The sequence below is a fragment of the Lissotriton vulgaris genome, chromosome 4_1 (assembly GCF_964263255.1).
Source record: "Lissotriton vulgaris chromosome 4_1, aLisVul1.2, whole genome shotgun sequence".
NCBI classification, from domain to species: domain Eukaryota; kingdom Metazoa; phylum Chordata; class Amphibia; order Caudata; family Salamandridae; genus Lissotriton; species Lissotriton vulgaris.
This window is the reverse complement of record NC_141691.1, coordinates 2,133,731,413-2,133,745,946: the sequence shown is the minus strand read 5'-3', so window position 1 is coordinate 2,133,745,946 and position 14,534 is coordinate 2,133,731,413. Positions and strand designations below refer to the sequence as shown.

The 14,534-nt window shown below is 43.3% G+C and overlaps 1 protein-coding gene across 1 annotated transcript in view; it reads left to right on the top strand.

The window, feature by feature from the left end:
• The window catches only part of LOC147725219 (extracellular calcium-sensing receptor-like), a 61,197-nt gene that overhangs the window by 28,504 nt on the left and 18,159 nt on the right, over positions 1-14,534 (top strand). Inside the window, exon 3 of the mRNA XM_086918208.1 lies at positions 110-191. Within this exon, the coding sequence (XP_086774334.1) occupies positions 110-191 (82 nt within the window). The remainder of the gene's footprint in view (positions 1-109; positions 192-14,534) is intronic.

Below are 14,534 nucleotides of genomic sequence, written 5' to 3'. Positions count from 1 at the left end.
GTCTCAAAGTAGGTTTTGTGTGTCCTGAAACATTTGTGGTGATCCGTGCAGTGAGTGCGAGAAATAGGGACGTTAAATAAGGATACATTTGTAATTTTTATTCCCATAGGATCGCATTGTTGAAACGACTGCCCAAACTGCTGGATGGAATTACGTCATACGTCAAAGCAAGTTCCTGCATAACATGCCTGGTAAGTCCATGCCGTTCAGGAACTGGTCATGCACGCATGCAGAGGGGAACACCATGTGCCCTCATGCATGCATCCCCATAGACATGAGACACCTGTGGGCTCTATAAGCCCCCTTAGTTTCTTCACAGCCATGCTTTTCATGGAGGGATCCCTGCCATGAAAACTGCGGCAGTGAGAAAACTCATGCCGCCTGGGATGCCTGGGATGCCTGGGACGCCTGGGACGCCTGGGACGCCTGGGACGCCTGGGACGCCTGGGACGCCTGGGACGCCTCATTGCTAGGGTAGCCATGCGATATATAAGCATATTATAACATAACATATCATAACATGATATGCTTCACAGTGCATTAGCTGCACCAACAGCATATTATGCCTCTGACTGCTGCATCACCTCCACAGAATTAAGGATTCTAGTAATTGCAGCGGTCCTGTGACAGTCCCACTGCAGTCTTCATAATACAGGGTCTGGACCACCAGTCTGGCGGCCCAGGGACCGCCACCACGGGTTCAGAGAGCTAATGAACTGCCAAACCTGTAATCAGGCCCCTAGAAATGATAGCCAAAAGCATAATATAAAAAAATAGTAACCTACCAAAATCCTCAAAAACTCGGACAATTTCTTAACCAACATATCGAAATTTATACTTCAAAAAATATACTATATTTTATCACATCAGTCAAAAAAATATTACATTTCCAATTTTAATAAAGACTGATATAAACTTAAATGTTATCATCACCACCAAAGAAAGTTAAAAAAAAATAAATACATCACATAAGTTGATTATAACATAAAAACAAAAATAATACACATAACAATCACATAATATTTACACAAACATTATAAAATTAGATTTTCCACCTAAAAGAAAATTTAATAAAGAAAATGGAAGAGGGACTTTCTGCCGCGCTTCAGACGACCTTAAAGAGCCCAGACTGTTCTGTAGCTACAGATCCTTCTCTTTATCCACGTACTAAAAAACTGAATAATCCATTCTAATCTAATCTCTATATTGCCCAAACAGACCATAAAAAAGAAGAAAAAATGAAACAAGTCCAATAGTATTCCCTAGAAGCAATCCAAACTATTCAGACCTCATTTAAAAACTCCAAAACATATTTTTTAAATCAATGCTCCAGGAAAGCTATAAAAAGGAAATCAAATTCAAAGCAATGGTTTATGATAAATCAAAAATTAATTACTTAGGAAAAAGTAAACTCCCAATGCCATCAGGGCACGTTCATAGACAAAAGCTTGCAAAGTGAGTAAAAAATCCACTTGCAAAACACATTACAGTCCCAAAAATACATATACTTAACAGTCAATCTTCAAAATACAACTAACATTGCTTAATTTAACATACCATAGCAACACCTTTCTAAAATATTGTACAAAAAGGCAAAATCACAAACTAGTGAAAAACATTGACACTAATTCATCTATGTATACAAAAATAACCACAGACAACACAGCAACACTCTAACTACCTTCCAGTTGTCCCCCTATCCCCGCCCTTAAGATTCTTAAAATAAATTCATGAAAATTAACTTACCTGTTCCGATAAACAGCAGCACCTTACCACGACCTGGTTCAGGGAAAATAAACTAAAATTAGCACAAATATATTACAATATAGTATGTAGCAGTAAAAAAAAATAGAGTTGCTAAAATTTGAAACAAAAAAATAATGTTTTCCCCATTTAATTGAATGGCAAAAATTGTAGAAATGTTGAATAAATATATAATTTGTTTTTAAACAAATATTACACATGTGAAAATTGTCAAAAAGGTTCATGCGTAAAGTATAAAACAAATAATAGAATAACATATCTACAATTAATAAATATATACAAAAAAACATATGTTAATGTGATGTTGAATCTATGGGCATCCTTACAATGTCATGCAGACACAACTTAGCGGACTGGAACTGCCAGATCATAGGTCTACAGTCCCAATCTCAAAATTTGGATTCAGCCACTCAATGGCCGGTTGGAAACATCCATTTTACAATGGCAACTTGTGCAGCGGGCAGAAAGGGCCTGCCGCTCAAGATGCCTTTGTATAATGGCTGTATTTAAGCAACCCTGCACCACGTGGCAGGCATCAGATGGTGCATGCCACAGAGTGCAGGGATGTTCCAGGCCTCATAGGGTTGGCCGTGGATGGACAGAGGCCCTGCTAGGGACCCCCATAGTCAGTTTACAACAGCCTTTCCTTTTGGTAAAGTCTGACACGGAAAGGTTGTCAGAAAGTGACATAATAATCCAGACGTTGGAGCCAAGGCTGACTCTGCTGTCATTATGGGATGATGTATGTTTCGAATGCTCTGATGGGCTCCTTGAGGAGATTGGAAGTGGAGCAGACAGTGCCGCCGCCCGATGCCTCTGTCTGCCGCATCAAAATCTGGATGGTGGAGCCGAGGCTGGCTCCGCTGTCATTATGGGATTATGTATGATTCCGATGCTCCAATGGGCTCCTTGAGGTCGTCAGAAGCATGGCTGACAGTCCCTCTGCCCGATGCCACATCGTAATTTGGTACAAAAAAGTGTGGTGATGGACGGAGCATCTGAATCAATCAAACACTCACACCCAGTAAAAAGATCTGGGTTTATTCCATCACTGTTCTTAAACCCACTCTGCCACTACAGTTCAGACATGGCTATATGCAAATCAGTCTGACCCTGTGCCTCATGGGAATAGTCCAGCCCGAACTGCCAAGCCATGTCTTCCCTGGACCGGAAACAAGCTTCCGAGGACTGGTTTCTGGCATTCCAGCCATCTTCGGCCCGGCTTGCTTGAATCCAGTGGCAAAGTGAGCAAGGGACTCACGTCTGAGCATACCCTGCCACACTTATGGTGGCCAAAAGGGGTACAAAAGGGGGTGGTGATGGACGGGGCATCTGAATCAATCAAACACTCACACCCAGTCCAAAGATCTGGGTTTAATCCATCGCCGTTCTTCAGCCCACTCTTGGATTAAACCACGGTGATGGATTAAACCCCGATCTTTTGACTGTGTGTGAGTGTTATATTGATTCAGATGCTCCGTCCATCACCACCCCATTTTGTACCACTTTTGGCCGCTATAAGTGTGGCAGGGTATGCTCAGATGTGAGTACCTCACTCACTTTGCCACTGGATTCAAGCAAGCCGGGCTGAAGACGGCTGGAATGCCAGAAACCGGTCCTCGGAAGTTTGTATCTGGTCCAGGGAAGACATGGCTTGGCAGTTCGGGCTGGACTTTTCCCATGAGGCACAGGGTCAGACTGATTTGCATATAGCCATGTCTGAACTGGGGTGGCAGAGTGGGCTAAAGAACAGTGATGGATTAAACCCAGATCTTTTGACTGGGTGTGAGTGTTTGATTGACTCAGATGCTCCGTCCATCACCACCCCCTTTTGTACCGCTTTTGGCCGCCACAAGTGTGCCCGGCTATGCTCAAATGCGAGTCCCTTGCTCACTTTGCCACTGGATTCAAGCAAGCCGGGCAGAAGACGGCTGGAATGCCAGAAACCGGTCCTCGGAAGCTTGTTTCCGGTCCAGGGAAGACATGGCTTGGCAGTTCGGGCTGGACTGTTCCCATGAGGCACAGGGTCAGAATGATTTGCATATAGCCATGTCTGAACTGGGGTGGCAGAGTGGGCTAAAGAATGGGGATGGATTAAACCCAGATCTAGTGACTCGGTGTGAGTGTTTGATTGATTCAGATGCTCCATCCATCACCACCCCCTTTTGTACCACATCGTAATGTGGCAGGCGGACTGCAATAGCAGATGTCACGCAGACTGCTGCAGTCCTCATTCATAGCAATTAGTTCCAGCACTACATAAAAAAGTATTAGCGTGGCATATCAATTCACAACAACAATTGCGCACAAAGAAAAATGTCCAATTCCAGGGTATATTTTTCTCAATGAGATTTTTTTTTTCACAGAATGAGTTCCTTTACATTCCAAATATCATACCCTCCTAGTCAACGCATTTCATCTCCAACGAGACTTCTTCAGGGCTATTGAAAAGATACACATATATACAGTCTTCATTTGTAATAAAAAAGTGATTTTGATCCAGCATTCATCAAAGAATGAGACATACATATTTTACAAAAGACAAAAAACCTTTACAGCTTTACAAACATATATACAATTATTTACATCCAACTATGTCCTATTCACAATATTTATAGGGTATGTACCAATCAAGAACCTCATCTCATAAAGCGCAGTCAGAAATAATTTTTTTTCAATGTATGGCTAAAGTCATGCTCCATTAATCCTGTTTTGTGAACCAGTTAAAAAGTCACAATTTATAGAAGCAATAACATGATTAAAATGAATAATTATGAAAGCAGAGAAAGAGAGAGACACCTTATCACTGTTTTAGTTATAATGATATGCATCCCATACCTTAAATGTATGTCATGCAACGTGTTCCATTTAAAGATCGTAAGGTTCAGATCCAGGAGTCCTGGGGTGTATATCAATCAAACAATTCTCTACAAAAAACGAATACAATTTAGAAATATAACGCCAAACATCCCAGTTATTTATATGTGTTGCAGATATATGTTTGCTTTTGTGGCATAACGGTAAATTATTTCTATTCAAATTATATTAAATCTTTCTGTCTCCCTGTGCCACATTTCCTACAATTCTTGAGTTCAAATATATTCAAAGAAGCAATGCATTTAAAACACCCTTATCCACACCACTCTATATGGGGTTGAGTGCCCTGGTACGAAGCAGAAAAACCAGGGAATTCATTACCCAATAAGATGTGTTGTCTTTCAAAACAGTTATTAGCATCAAACAATTAATTGGGCATGGTATAACTGGCTCAGAGAGCACTCTGCAATAAAGTGTGGAAACCGAAGGGAATGGGCTCAGTATGCCCATCACTACATCCGCGTGGATGAAGTAAAACGGTAGCAGCCATCTCAATAAGAAAATGAAATGAGTTTGTCAGAAGAGTTGTTATCATCAAAAAATCAAGCACAGCATAACTGCCTCTTAGAGCGCTCTGCGATAGAATGCGGTAACCAAAGGGAATGGTCTCATCATGCCCAAAGCGATGGACGAGAAGATGGCAGCCATCTTGGAAAGAAATTGAACTAAAAAGATGGAGCGCTGTTCACAATTAATGTTAAACCTCAGCATCTCAGGACACCTAAAGTTGTATGCAATAGACCAACTAATTACTGTTCCCGTTTTTTGTGTCAACTGTCAAGCATCACCACTACAGAGTTTCTTTATATTGTATATATAAATGGTCGGGCAATCATGTGCAGCGTGTGACCAGAGAGACGTGTAATTAACGCAATGTCAAAAGTTCTAGTTAGTTTAATCATAAAATAATAATAAACGCTAAACTATAAAAATGAGTCCTCCGTTGAAAAAAGCTTCTATATTATTTACAGGTCATCACGCAAACAAATACTGCATGTGCCTGAAACATCATGTAGTAGCGTATATCGGTTTTAATAAATTAAACTATCAAGCCAAGCTCTTCTGTGCAGAAGAATAACATTTGAGATACATATGCGGTTGTCTCGGCAATATTTAACCGTGCGAGTCAATACTGTCCCAAGCTCGATTGTGACAAGGGCGGCCATCTTTAAAGACATAATCCCACCATTATTCTATGAACACCCATCTATATGTTCTTAATGTGACCAATACTGTATCACATGTATCTTATCAAATAAAGGCATATAACTGTTTGGTCCATATCATAGTATTTAACTAAAGCAGTACACATTATCGTAAAATTTAAGTAAACCAAATTTAGCGGACTCTAAAAGCTTACCTCTGAGGCAAAATATTGCCTCACATTTAAACTTACCAAAATCGGCATGATAACGGACCTTGTGTGTTGCCAGGATCATTTTTGCCAAACTGTGGTATTGGGTTCCCAAGGCCTACATGCTCCGCAGAAATACCCACTTACACCAAAAGAACTGTTGGCACGGAAACTGAAAAGTACAAAAGACATGTTTATTAAGACCCCATGGGGTGGTGGTACATTCCTACAGCACCCTTCGGCAATGCAAGAAGTATCACACCGAACGTTGGTGTGAGTCCTTCTTTTATACACTTTACAGGTAATAAAAAGTTAGGCGGTACAAGATTACAGAGTTTATGTACATATATGGTCATTTTTGGAGCACAGCCAACTCATGGGAGGGGTTACAACTCCACCGGTCAGTTTGGCGGAGCATTCCTGAGGGGTGACTGGTCAGTTAGGACTGTGCATGTACAGGCTTGACAGTTACTAAAAATAGCCTGTTGCTGGGCAAACTCGAGTGGTCAGCGGCACGGACAAAGGACTAAAGGGCATGCTGACCACGAGGCCGCTCATTCCCTAAAATGGCCGCCGTACATACAAAATGGCGTTTTCGAATAAGGCCAAGTTAAGGGAAATAACGTGTAGCAAAGCTAAGCGCTAACCCGGCCATTGTCAAATTACGACAGACGACCCTTTTAGCGTTTAGCTGAAGCTACCTCATAGTGGACGTAGTCGGGATACTCATCTTCGGTATCAATTAACATTATTTGAGCTACTTCTTTATGAAGCATCAATTCATTTTGGGCAAAAGGTCGTCTAGATGGAATACAAGCTGATAGACACATAGAACATAAGGCAGGGCCACATTGTATACATAAACATACAAAGAATAGCATCCCAATTATAATACATAAAATCGTCAGCAGCTTCCAGCCCCAAGTGCTAAGCATTGACCAGAACCACCCCGAGAGCGTCCATGTACCATTGTCCGGGTGTATTTCAGCAGCGATTTTGTGCAGTTTGGATATTGCATCATAAACAGATGGCGAATTATCTGGCACGTAAACGCAGCAGCTACTTCCGATGATTCTACATGCCCCCCCTCGATCAGCTAGTACCACATCAAGAACCATGCGATTCTGGAGCGTAACAATTCTAGAAATTTGAAGTTCTTCTGTTATATTCCCTAGTGCAATAGCAGTGTCATTAGCTACAGCCTCGACGACACGAGTCAGTCGTCGTATTTTGCGACTGTTCAAAGCAGCCCCCACAAAAGAAAACAATCCCAAATTAAAGTCTACATATTGTTGTAAAGCAGTATCGGTCTGGTCAATATCGTCCAAGACCACAGTACGTTTAACTCGATTTAACACAAAATCGTGGTAAAGCACATAGTCATTGTGATACATTGGTGGGGCAATGAATACAGGGGGAAATACAAAAGATACATAGCATGTACCTAACCATCCTAAAGGGAGCTGATGATAGCCTTTAGTACCACGGATAAAGTATGTATTTCGGGATGCCACAAATGATATGCCATTCGGACTGTCAAATGTAAGTGTGGTGTTACATTCACTTTTTCCAACCGGGATTGTACCTTTATTATGTATACAGAGATCGGCCTTGGTATTTATAACATTAATGACATGTGAACTAGACATATTAATGTTTCTTTGATTGCTGTAAATTCGGGGTGCAGACACATTATCGGGGCGGTACTCTTCCCATTCAAATCGAGTACCCTCAGCTCGTGGATAACCATCCCGGTCATGATAACATATCTTGTTCAAACGGAAAAGCACCCCCCCCTTTTGTTGGCCATCGTAGAGTGAATAAAAGAGTATACCAGGCATTACAGGAGCCGTTGTGGGAAAACTGGAGTGGGATGAGCGGGGTGCCCCCTTTCTTCTGATGACCAGGCAACATCCCACACACCCAACAGTTAGAAGTGTTCGTCATATTATGAGTATGATGCAAAATCTGAATGAAGCTATTGTTCAAGTAAGTCTATCGGTGCCGTTCTTCATGGTAGGGTAAGGTGAAGTGAAAATGTTCAGATGGAGCCGGGGTAGTCGGCAGCAAATGTTCTCGTACAGGCACCACAAGTTCTACTACCCAGGCTATCACTGCTATCACCACAATTGTCAGTACGAACAAGATAGCACCAAGAATTCTCTTGTCTCGTGATGCAGAGGACGCCATAGTTCAAAGAGTTCACAATGTCTCAGATGTATATACCTAGAAAAATAAAAATATGGTGCTGAGCTCCGAGGTAGCCGATGTTTTCTTCTCCGGGGTCAAGACGGGTGTCGCTACTCTTGGCAGAACTTATCCCCCCCCTTGAGAATCCCGGCTTCCGTTTCACAAACCCCAGAGCGGTAACCAACCAGTCTCGCACAAAAAAAAAAAAAATCTTCTTCCTATCTTTGCCGCAGATCGTAGCGCTGTCGTCCAGAAACAGTCTGGTCCGGGAAGGCTCCCTCAGATTCGGCCGATGTCACAGCTGGGCTCTTTTCTTTATCCAAGATCTCTTTGTAGTCGGACAAACACAGTAGGATTCACCAGGTCCGGAGAGACGCGGCAGCAGTGAGTTGAATGCACCCACCGCTTTCTGTTGGTCACTCGCACAGCCGTTCGAGTCGCCAAGAGGACCTGCTCGGGGCCACGCCACCTCGGTTCCAAGCTGTTCGCCCTCTCAAACGATTTCACCATCACATAGTCCCCAGGAAGGAGACTATGGGCCTCTCCAATGGAATTATCAGGGAGCGCTTCTCGAACCTGTTGATGAATAGAAAGCAAATCATTTGTTAATCGTGCCAAATAATCGTTCATCATTATACAAGGCACATCATGTAACAATCGCGGCTTAGGAACTCCCCATATATTCATAGGCCTTCCAAACACCACTTCATACGGTGTGAGGCCAGTTCGAGAGTGGGGCACTGATCTAAGAGAGAGTAATGCTAGCGGTAGGGCATCCGGCCACTTCAATGATGTGGACGCCACAATCTTAGCCAGTTTTAGTTTCAGCGTGGCATTGTACCGCTCGACAAGACCTGCTGACTGAGGGTGAAACACAGCATGAAACTTCTGCTGGATCCCCAGTCCTTTTAGCACATACTCCACAATTTTCCCAACAAAATGAGGACCATTATCGCTCCACAAAAATTTGCAAACTCCAAAGCGAGGGAAGTACTCTTTGAGCAGAACCTTTGCTGTTGTCAAAGCTGTATTATCTTTCGTGGGGAAGGCCTCAACCCATTTGCTAAAGGCACACACCACCACTAAGACATACTTAAGGTTATTGCAACGCTCAAGCTGGATGTAATCCATTTGAAGTACCTCGAATGGTGCAGAAGGTGGAACGAAACCTCCTTTCGGAGTATGCGTCCCTTTTGCAGGATTGTGCTGTAAACATATCAAACAGGTCTGCACTACTCTCTTATCAGTATTGGCAATCTCAGGATGCTCCCAAACTAGTGTTAACAGTCGAGTAATTGCAAGAGCCCCCACATGTGCCAACCCAAGTGTCATCTGGACCATCGCCTGCAAGTAAGCTGCAGGCAATTTCCATCTCTCCATGTCTTTACTCCTCCAACAACCCTCGTCATCCAGTACCCCTTCTGCTGCCCATGTTACAAGTTCTGCTTCAGTCGCTGATTTTTGGATGTCTGGTATCTCTGCTCTAGCATCATGCCATCGCTCGGCCTGCGACTTCGCAACATACATGGGGGAGTCATTTCGAGACATAGCTGTTTGTCTTGCTATACTGTCTGCAAAGGCATTGCCTTGTCCCACTTTGTCAGTGACCTTTTTATGTGCACTGCATTTAATTATCGCTACTTTCTTTGGGCGAAGCAACGCGTTTAGGAGATCACACACTAGTTCTCCGTGCATAATGTGTACTCCATGAGAAGTCAAAAACCCACGCTCTCTCCAGAGTAAACCGAAGTCATGCACTACTCCGAAAGCGTACCGGCTGTCTGTGTAGATATTCACACATAGGCCAGCACTCAGTTCGCAGGCTCTTGTCAAGGCTATCAGCTCCGCTGCTTGGGCTGATTTCTGGGGTATTCGTGCTGTTTCTACCACTGTCTTAAGCGTCGTGATCGCATATGCTGCAGAAGTTGTGCCATCTGGCAGCCTCAAACACGATCCATCAACCCACAATTCCCCATCCACATCTGGAAGTGGCATATCCTGTAAGTCGACACGACCCTTTGTTTGTTCCTCAGTCAGGAAAACACAATCATGATGTTTTTCTTCCTGGCCCTCCTCGACCGGATAAGGCAATAAAGTGGCAGGGTTCAGGGTGGCACATCTTTTCAATGTGATATGTGGTGCCAGAAGTGTGAGCTCATATCCTGTCAAACGTGCGCTCGTGAGATACTGTGTTTTCGTTTGATTTAACAGGGCATCTACTGCATGGGGAACTAACACCAACAGTTTGTGCGATAAAACTATTCCCTCACTCTGCCGTATAGCTACCACTGTGGCTGCAACTGCTCGAAAACACCCAGGTAACCCTCGTGCTACAGGATCAAGAATAGCTTAGAAGTACGCGCATGGCCTCTGCTTGTCCCCGTGTGCTTGCACTAACACTGATAACGCGCACCCATCTTTCTCGTGCACGTACAATGTGAAAATCTTTGTGTAATCTGGTGTACCTAACACGGGTACAGAGCAAAGGGCCTGTCTCAATTGTTCAAAAGCATTCTGACATTCATCTGTCCATTCAAGGGGCATCGGTGTAGTTTTGGACAATAACGCTAACAAAGGTTTTATAATGTGCGAAAACCCCATGATCCACTGTCTACAAAAGGACGTTAATCCTATGAAAGCGCGTACATCTCTCTGAATGCGGGGAACTGGCGTATCTAAAATCGCTTGAATTCGATCTGATGTTAATGCACGCCCCTCCTTAGACAAAAGATGACCGAGGTAGGTCACCTTGGGTCGACAGTATTGTAGCTTTTTCTTAGAGACTTTATGGTTCTTCTGAGCCAAAAAGGACAGTAAGACAAGTGTACTCTCCTCACATTGTGCATAAGTGTCTGCAGCCAACAGGAGGTAGTCAACATACTGTATAAGGGCTACTCCGGATTGCAGTTCAAAAGAATCAAGCTGTCGTTTTAAAGCCTGGCTAGAGATGCTAGGGCTCTCTGTGTAACCTTGAGGAACACGACAAAATCTATACGATTCATTATTTAACCTAAAGCCAAATAAGTATCTGCTGTCGGGATGGATAGGAATGGAAAAGAATGCATTTTTAAGGTCAATGACAGAAAAGGTTGTCGCTGTTGGAGGGACCAATGTAAGCAATGTCGTGATATCAGACACCACTTGGTATTTGGGGATGACAATTTTGTTAATTTCTCTCAAATCGATAATAAATCGATAGACTTTGTCGTCAGTGTCTTTCTTAAGAATCGGGAAAATAGGACTATTACAGACATTGTAAGGAACTTCCTCCACTACTCCTGCAACTATCAAATCCGGAACGATGTGCGTCAGGGCAATTTCACCTTCCCTAGAAATCTTATACCGTGGTACACGTGGCAAAAGTACTCCCTCCTTGACAGTAATTCGAATAGGTGGAATAAGCATCAGTCCCACATCCGTATCTGAGATCGCCCATAACGTGTGTGGGAGAGAGGCCAGCGCTTCAATTTCCTGTATTATACAAAATCTGTCTGAATCTGGGTAATTGTCATTCAAAATAACCAGCACTCCTTCAGGAGCGCAGCGTATCGTTGCTCGAAAATATTTGAGCAAATCAATGCCCATAATGTTATCTGGAGTGTGAGGTGACAACAAAAATGGACAAAAGCTGAAAAATTTGTTAATGCAAAGTGCAAGAGGTTGTGATAATGGGCTTGGAGAGGGTGTGCCATCGAACCCTATACATGTAATCGTTTCGCCAGACAGGGGAGCCCTTGGAACCAAGTTTTTGGACAAAGCACTACGAGTAGCTCCTGTGTCAACTAAAAACTGATCAGTAGAACCCAAAATGCCCGCTGATACATATGGACCTCTTTAATCTACTGGCACTTCACCTGATTCCGTACCCCATCCTACGCAGTCCTATGCATGTACATAATCCTGATGCTCCGCATTCTCACCCTCCGAGATCTGATATTGATTTCGTCTATCAAAAGCATTCCGTTCATCCTGACCACGGCCCCCCGTTTCAAACCTTCCACGATCACTACCGCTACCTCTCACTCCTGGATAATTATTCCTCGACCTTCCACCTCCTCGACCACGCTGACTACACTGCTCACGAAGTACCGGACAATCTTCAGCCCAATGCCCAAACTCTTTACAATATGAACATTGGTCCTTCGCTATGTCAGTACCACCGTACGACGCATTACTCCCTCCTCGTCTACCTCTATCACTCCCTCTAGATTGCGCACCGCGAACCTGCGCCAACATCACCTTCGTTTTCAATTCCTTGGTTTTCTTATCTGCACTTTCTTTAGCCTCTAATTCCTGCCGCTCATAATACTGAGCCATAGTTAACAAAGACGCAGGGGTCGCCGTGGTCCAGGAACTTTCACTCGTTTTTAACCGCTTTGCAATCTCCGGTAGGAGATTAGCCACGTACTTATCAACAAACAGATGCCTACCCGTATCATCTGTTAATGTAATCATGAAACGCTTCTTCGAAACGTGAAAAGAAATCTGATACCGATTCATCTAACTTTTGTTTGCACGAAGCTAACATAGTCCAATCGATCTTTTTAGAAGGAACAAGCGTTTTTAGTTTAGTTAAAATAGCCGCTGGGAGGTCTAAAATCAAATCACATGGTTTACATGCAGGCTCCCTGTCTAAGTCAGCCTGGTTTATTTCTTTCCAAGTTCCCCAAGCATCGCTTGATCATTAGTTTTACGAATCAGCCTCCACATATCAGGTGGAAGAATTAACCCAAAAAAGAGATCTATATCAACAAGAGTCATAACACAAGAGGAAATAGCCCCCTCCACCCCTTCATAGAATGCGGCTGGATTTTTACGAAGATCGGGTAAGGAGTTTTTTAGTGCCATAACATCTGCTCTATTCCAAGGCGTATACACCCAATTATATATAAAGTACCCTTTCGCATCCTTCGACGTTTTATCATCATCTGTACCATCTCCCTTAGGGGGAACATACAAAGGCGCAGCTTCACGCATAGGCATAACATGCACTTTAGAATTCTTATCTGAACCCCGGAGAGAACACTCCTTAGACTGTTCTGTTGACCCCGGCACGGACTCCTTATCCTTTTTCTTTTCTTCCCACAATCTGGACGTCTCATCCCGTAGCTGAATCAGTTGTTTGAAAAAGGTATCGACATCTGCAACAACAAATAAACCTTTATCCAAATTCTCACGATGTACCGACACAGCCTTAGGTTCTAAAGTCTCTGAATATTTACGAAATCGAGTAACAACTTCATCGGCAAAAGTATTAAAAAAACACATCAATTCTCGTTCTGTCCATTTACCCCTTTCGGCTACAACGTCTGACACAGTTATATGATTTAAATTCAGTTTTCTAGCATAACTACGCAGTTCCGCGGATCTCTCCGCAGATAACCTGACACTTGACTTATCCGCCTTATCCGACTTATCCTGTTCTTCATCAGCAGAATCTTTAGTCAGAGCCATAGGAGGAACGTACGGAGGCGGAGATCGATCTAATAACGAAAAATCATCAATTTCATTATTAAGGACAGGATAAAGCGGTCGTCGAATAGGAAATTGACCGGTCGTTTGCAAATTACGTTCCCGTGCCTCCCTCTCTTTCTTTTCCTGCGCCTCCTTTTCCTCAAGCTGTAAAGCTTTATCTCGAGCAGCCTTGCGCTGCTCTTTGTCCGCCAAGGCAACTTCACGCTTCATACATTCACGCACCGCTTTCTCCCACATTCGCACACAATCAAACATTTCCTGTCTAGACCTGCGCTGAAACAAACATTGCTCCACAAACTGAACCTTTCGCAAATCAAACGACCCATGTAGTGGCCATTGTAACTCGGGCTCAGTTCTAGTGTATTTATGCCATAATTTACTGTACAGTATAGGGGGAAGGCCGAATTTGACATACATCTCACGGTTTGGAGTTCCTTCTGGGGGAGCCGGCTGAGATTCCGCTAACCTAATTGTGGTACCATTTCCAAGACAGCACATCCCTCGAAGTGTGCTTAAAACAGGCATGTTCAAAAAGTACCACGAAAGCGTGATACCATAAAAAATGGCACTTACAGTACTTCACACAAATGTGCCGCTCAGAGTACAAACAAAATTAGAGAAACATCTCTACATGCCTGCCTATGTGGAGTGCACTACACATATATTTAAAGTTCACAAAGTCAAAATGTTAGCTAACTCAAATCGTAGTCACAATCATAGAACTTCAGTAAGTGTCCGTAGACTACCTTACCGATCACAAATCTTACCCAATCTCAAATATCCAGATTCCAACTGCCAAGGTCTTTAATCGAATCAGCCAAACGGGCACTGTACAGCAACGCAGACGATCAGGATCTCAGTCGGGGACCGGCGC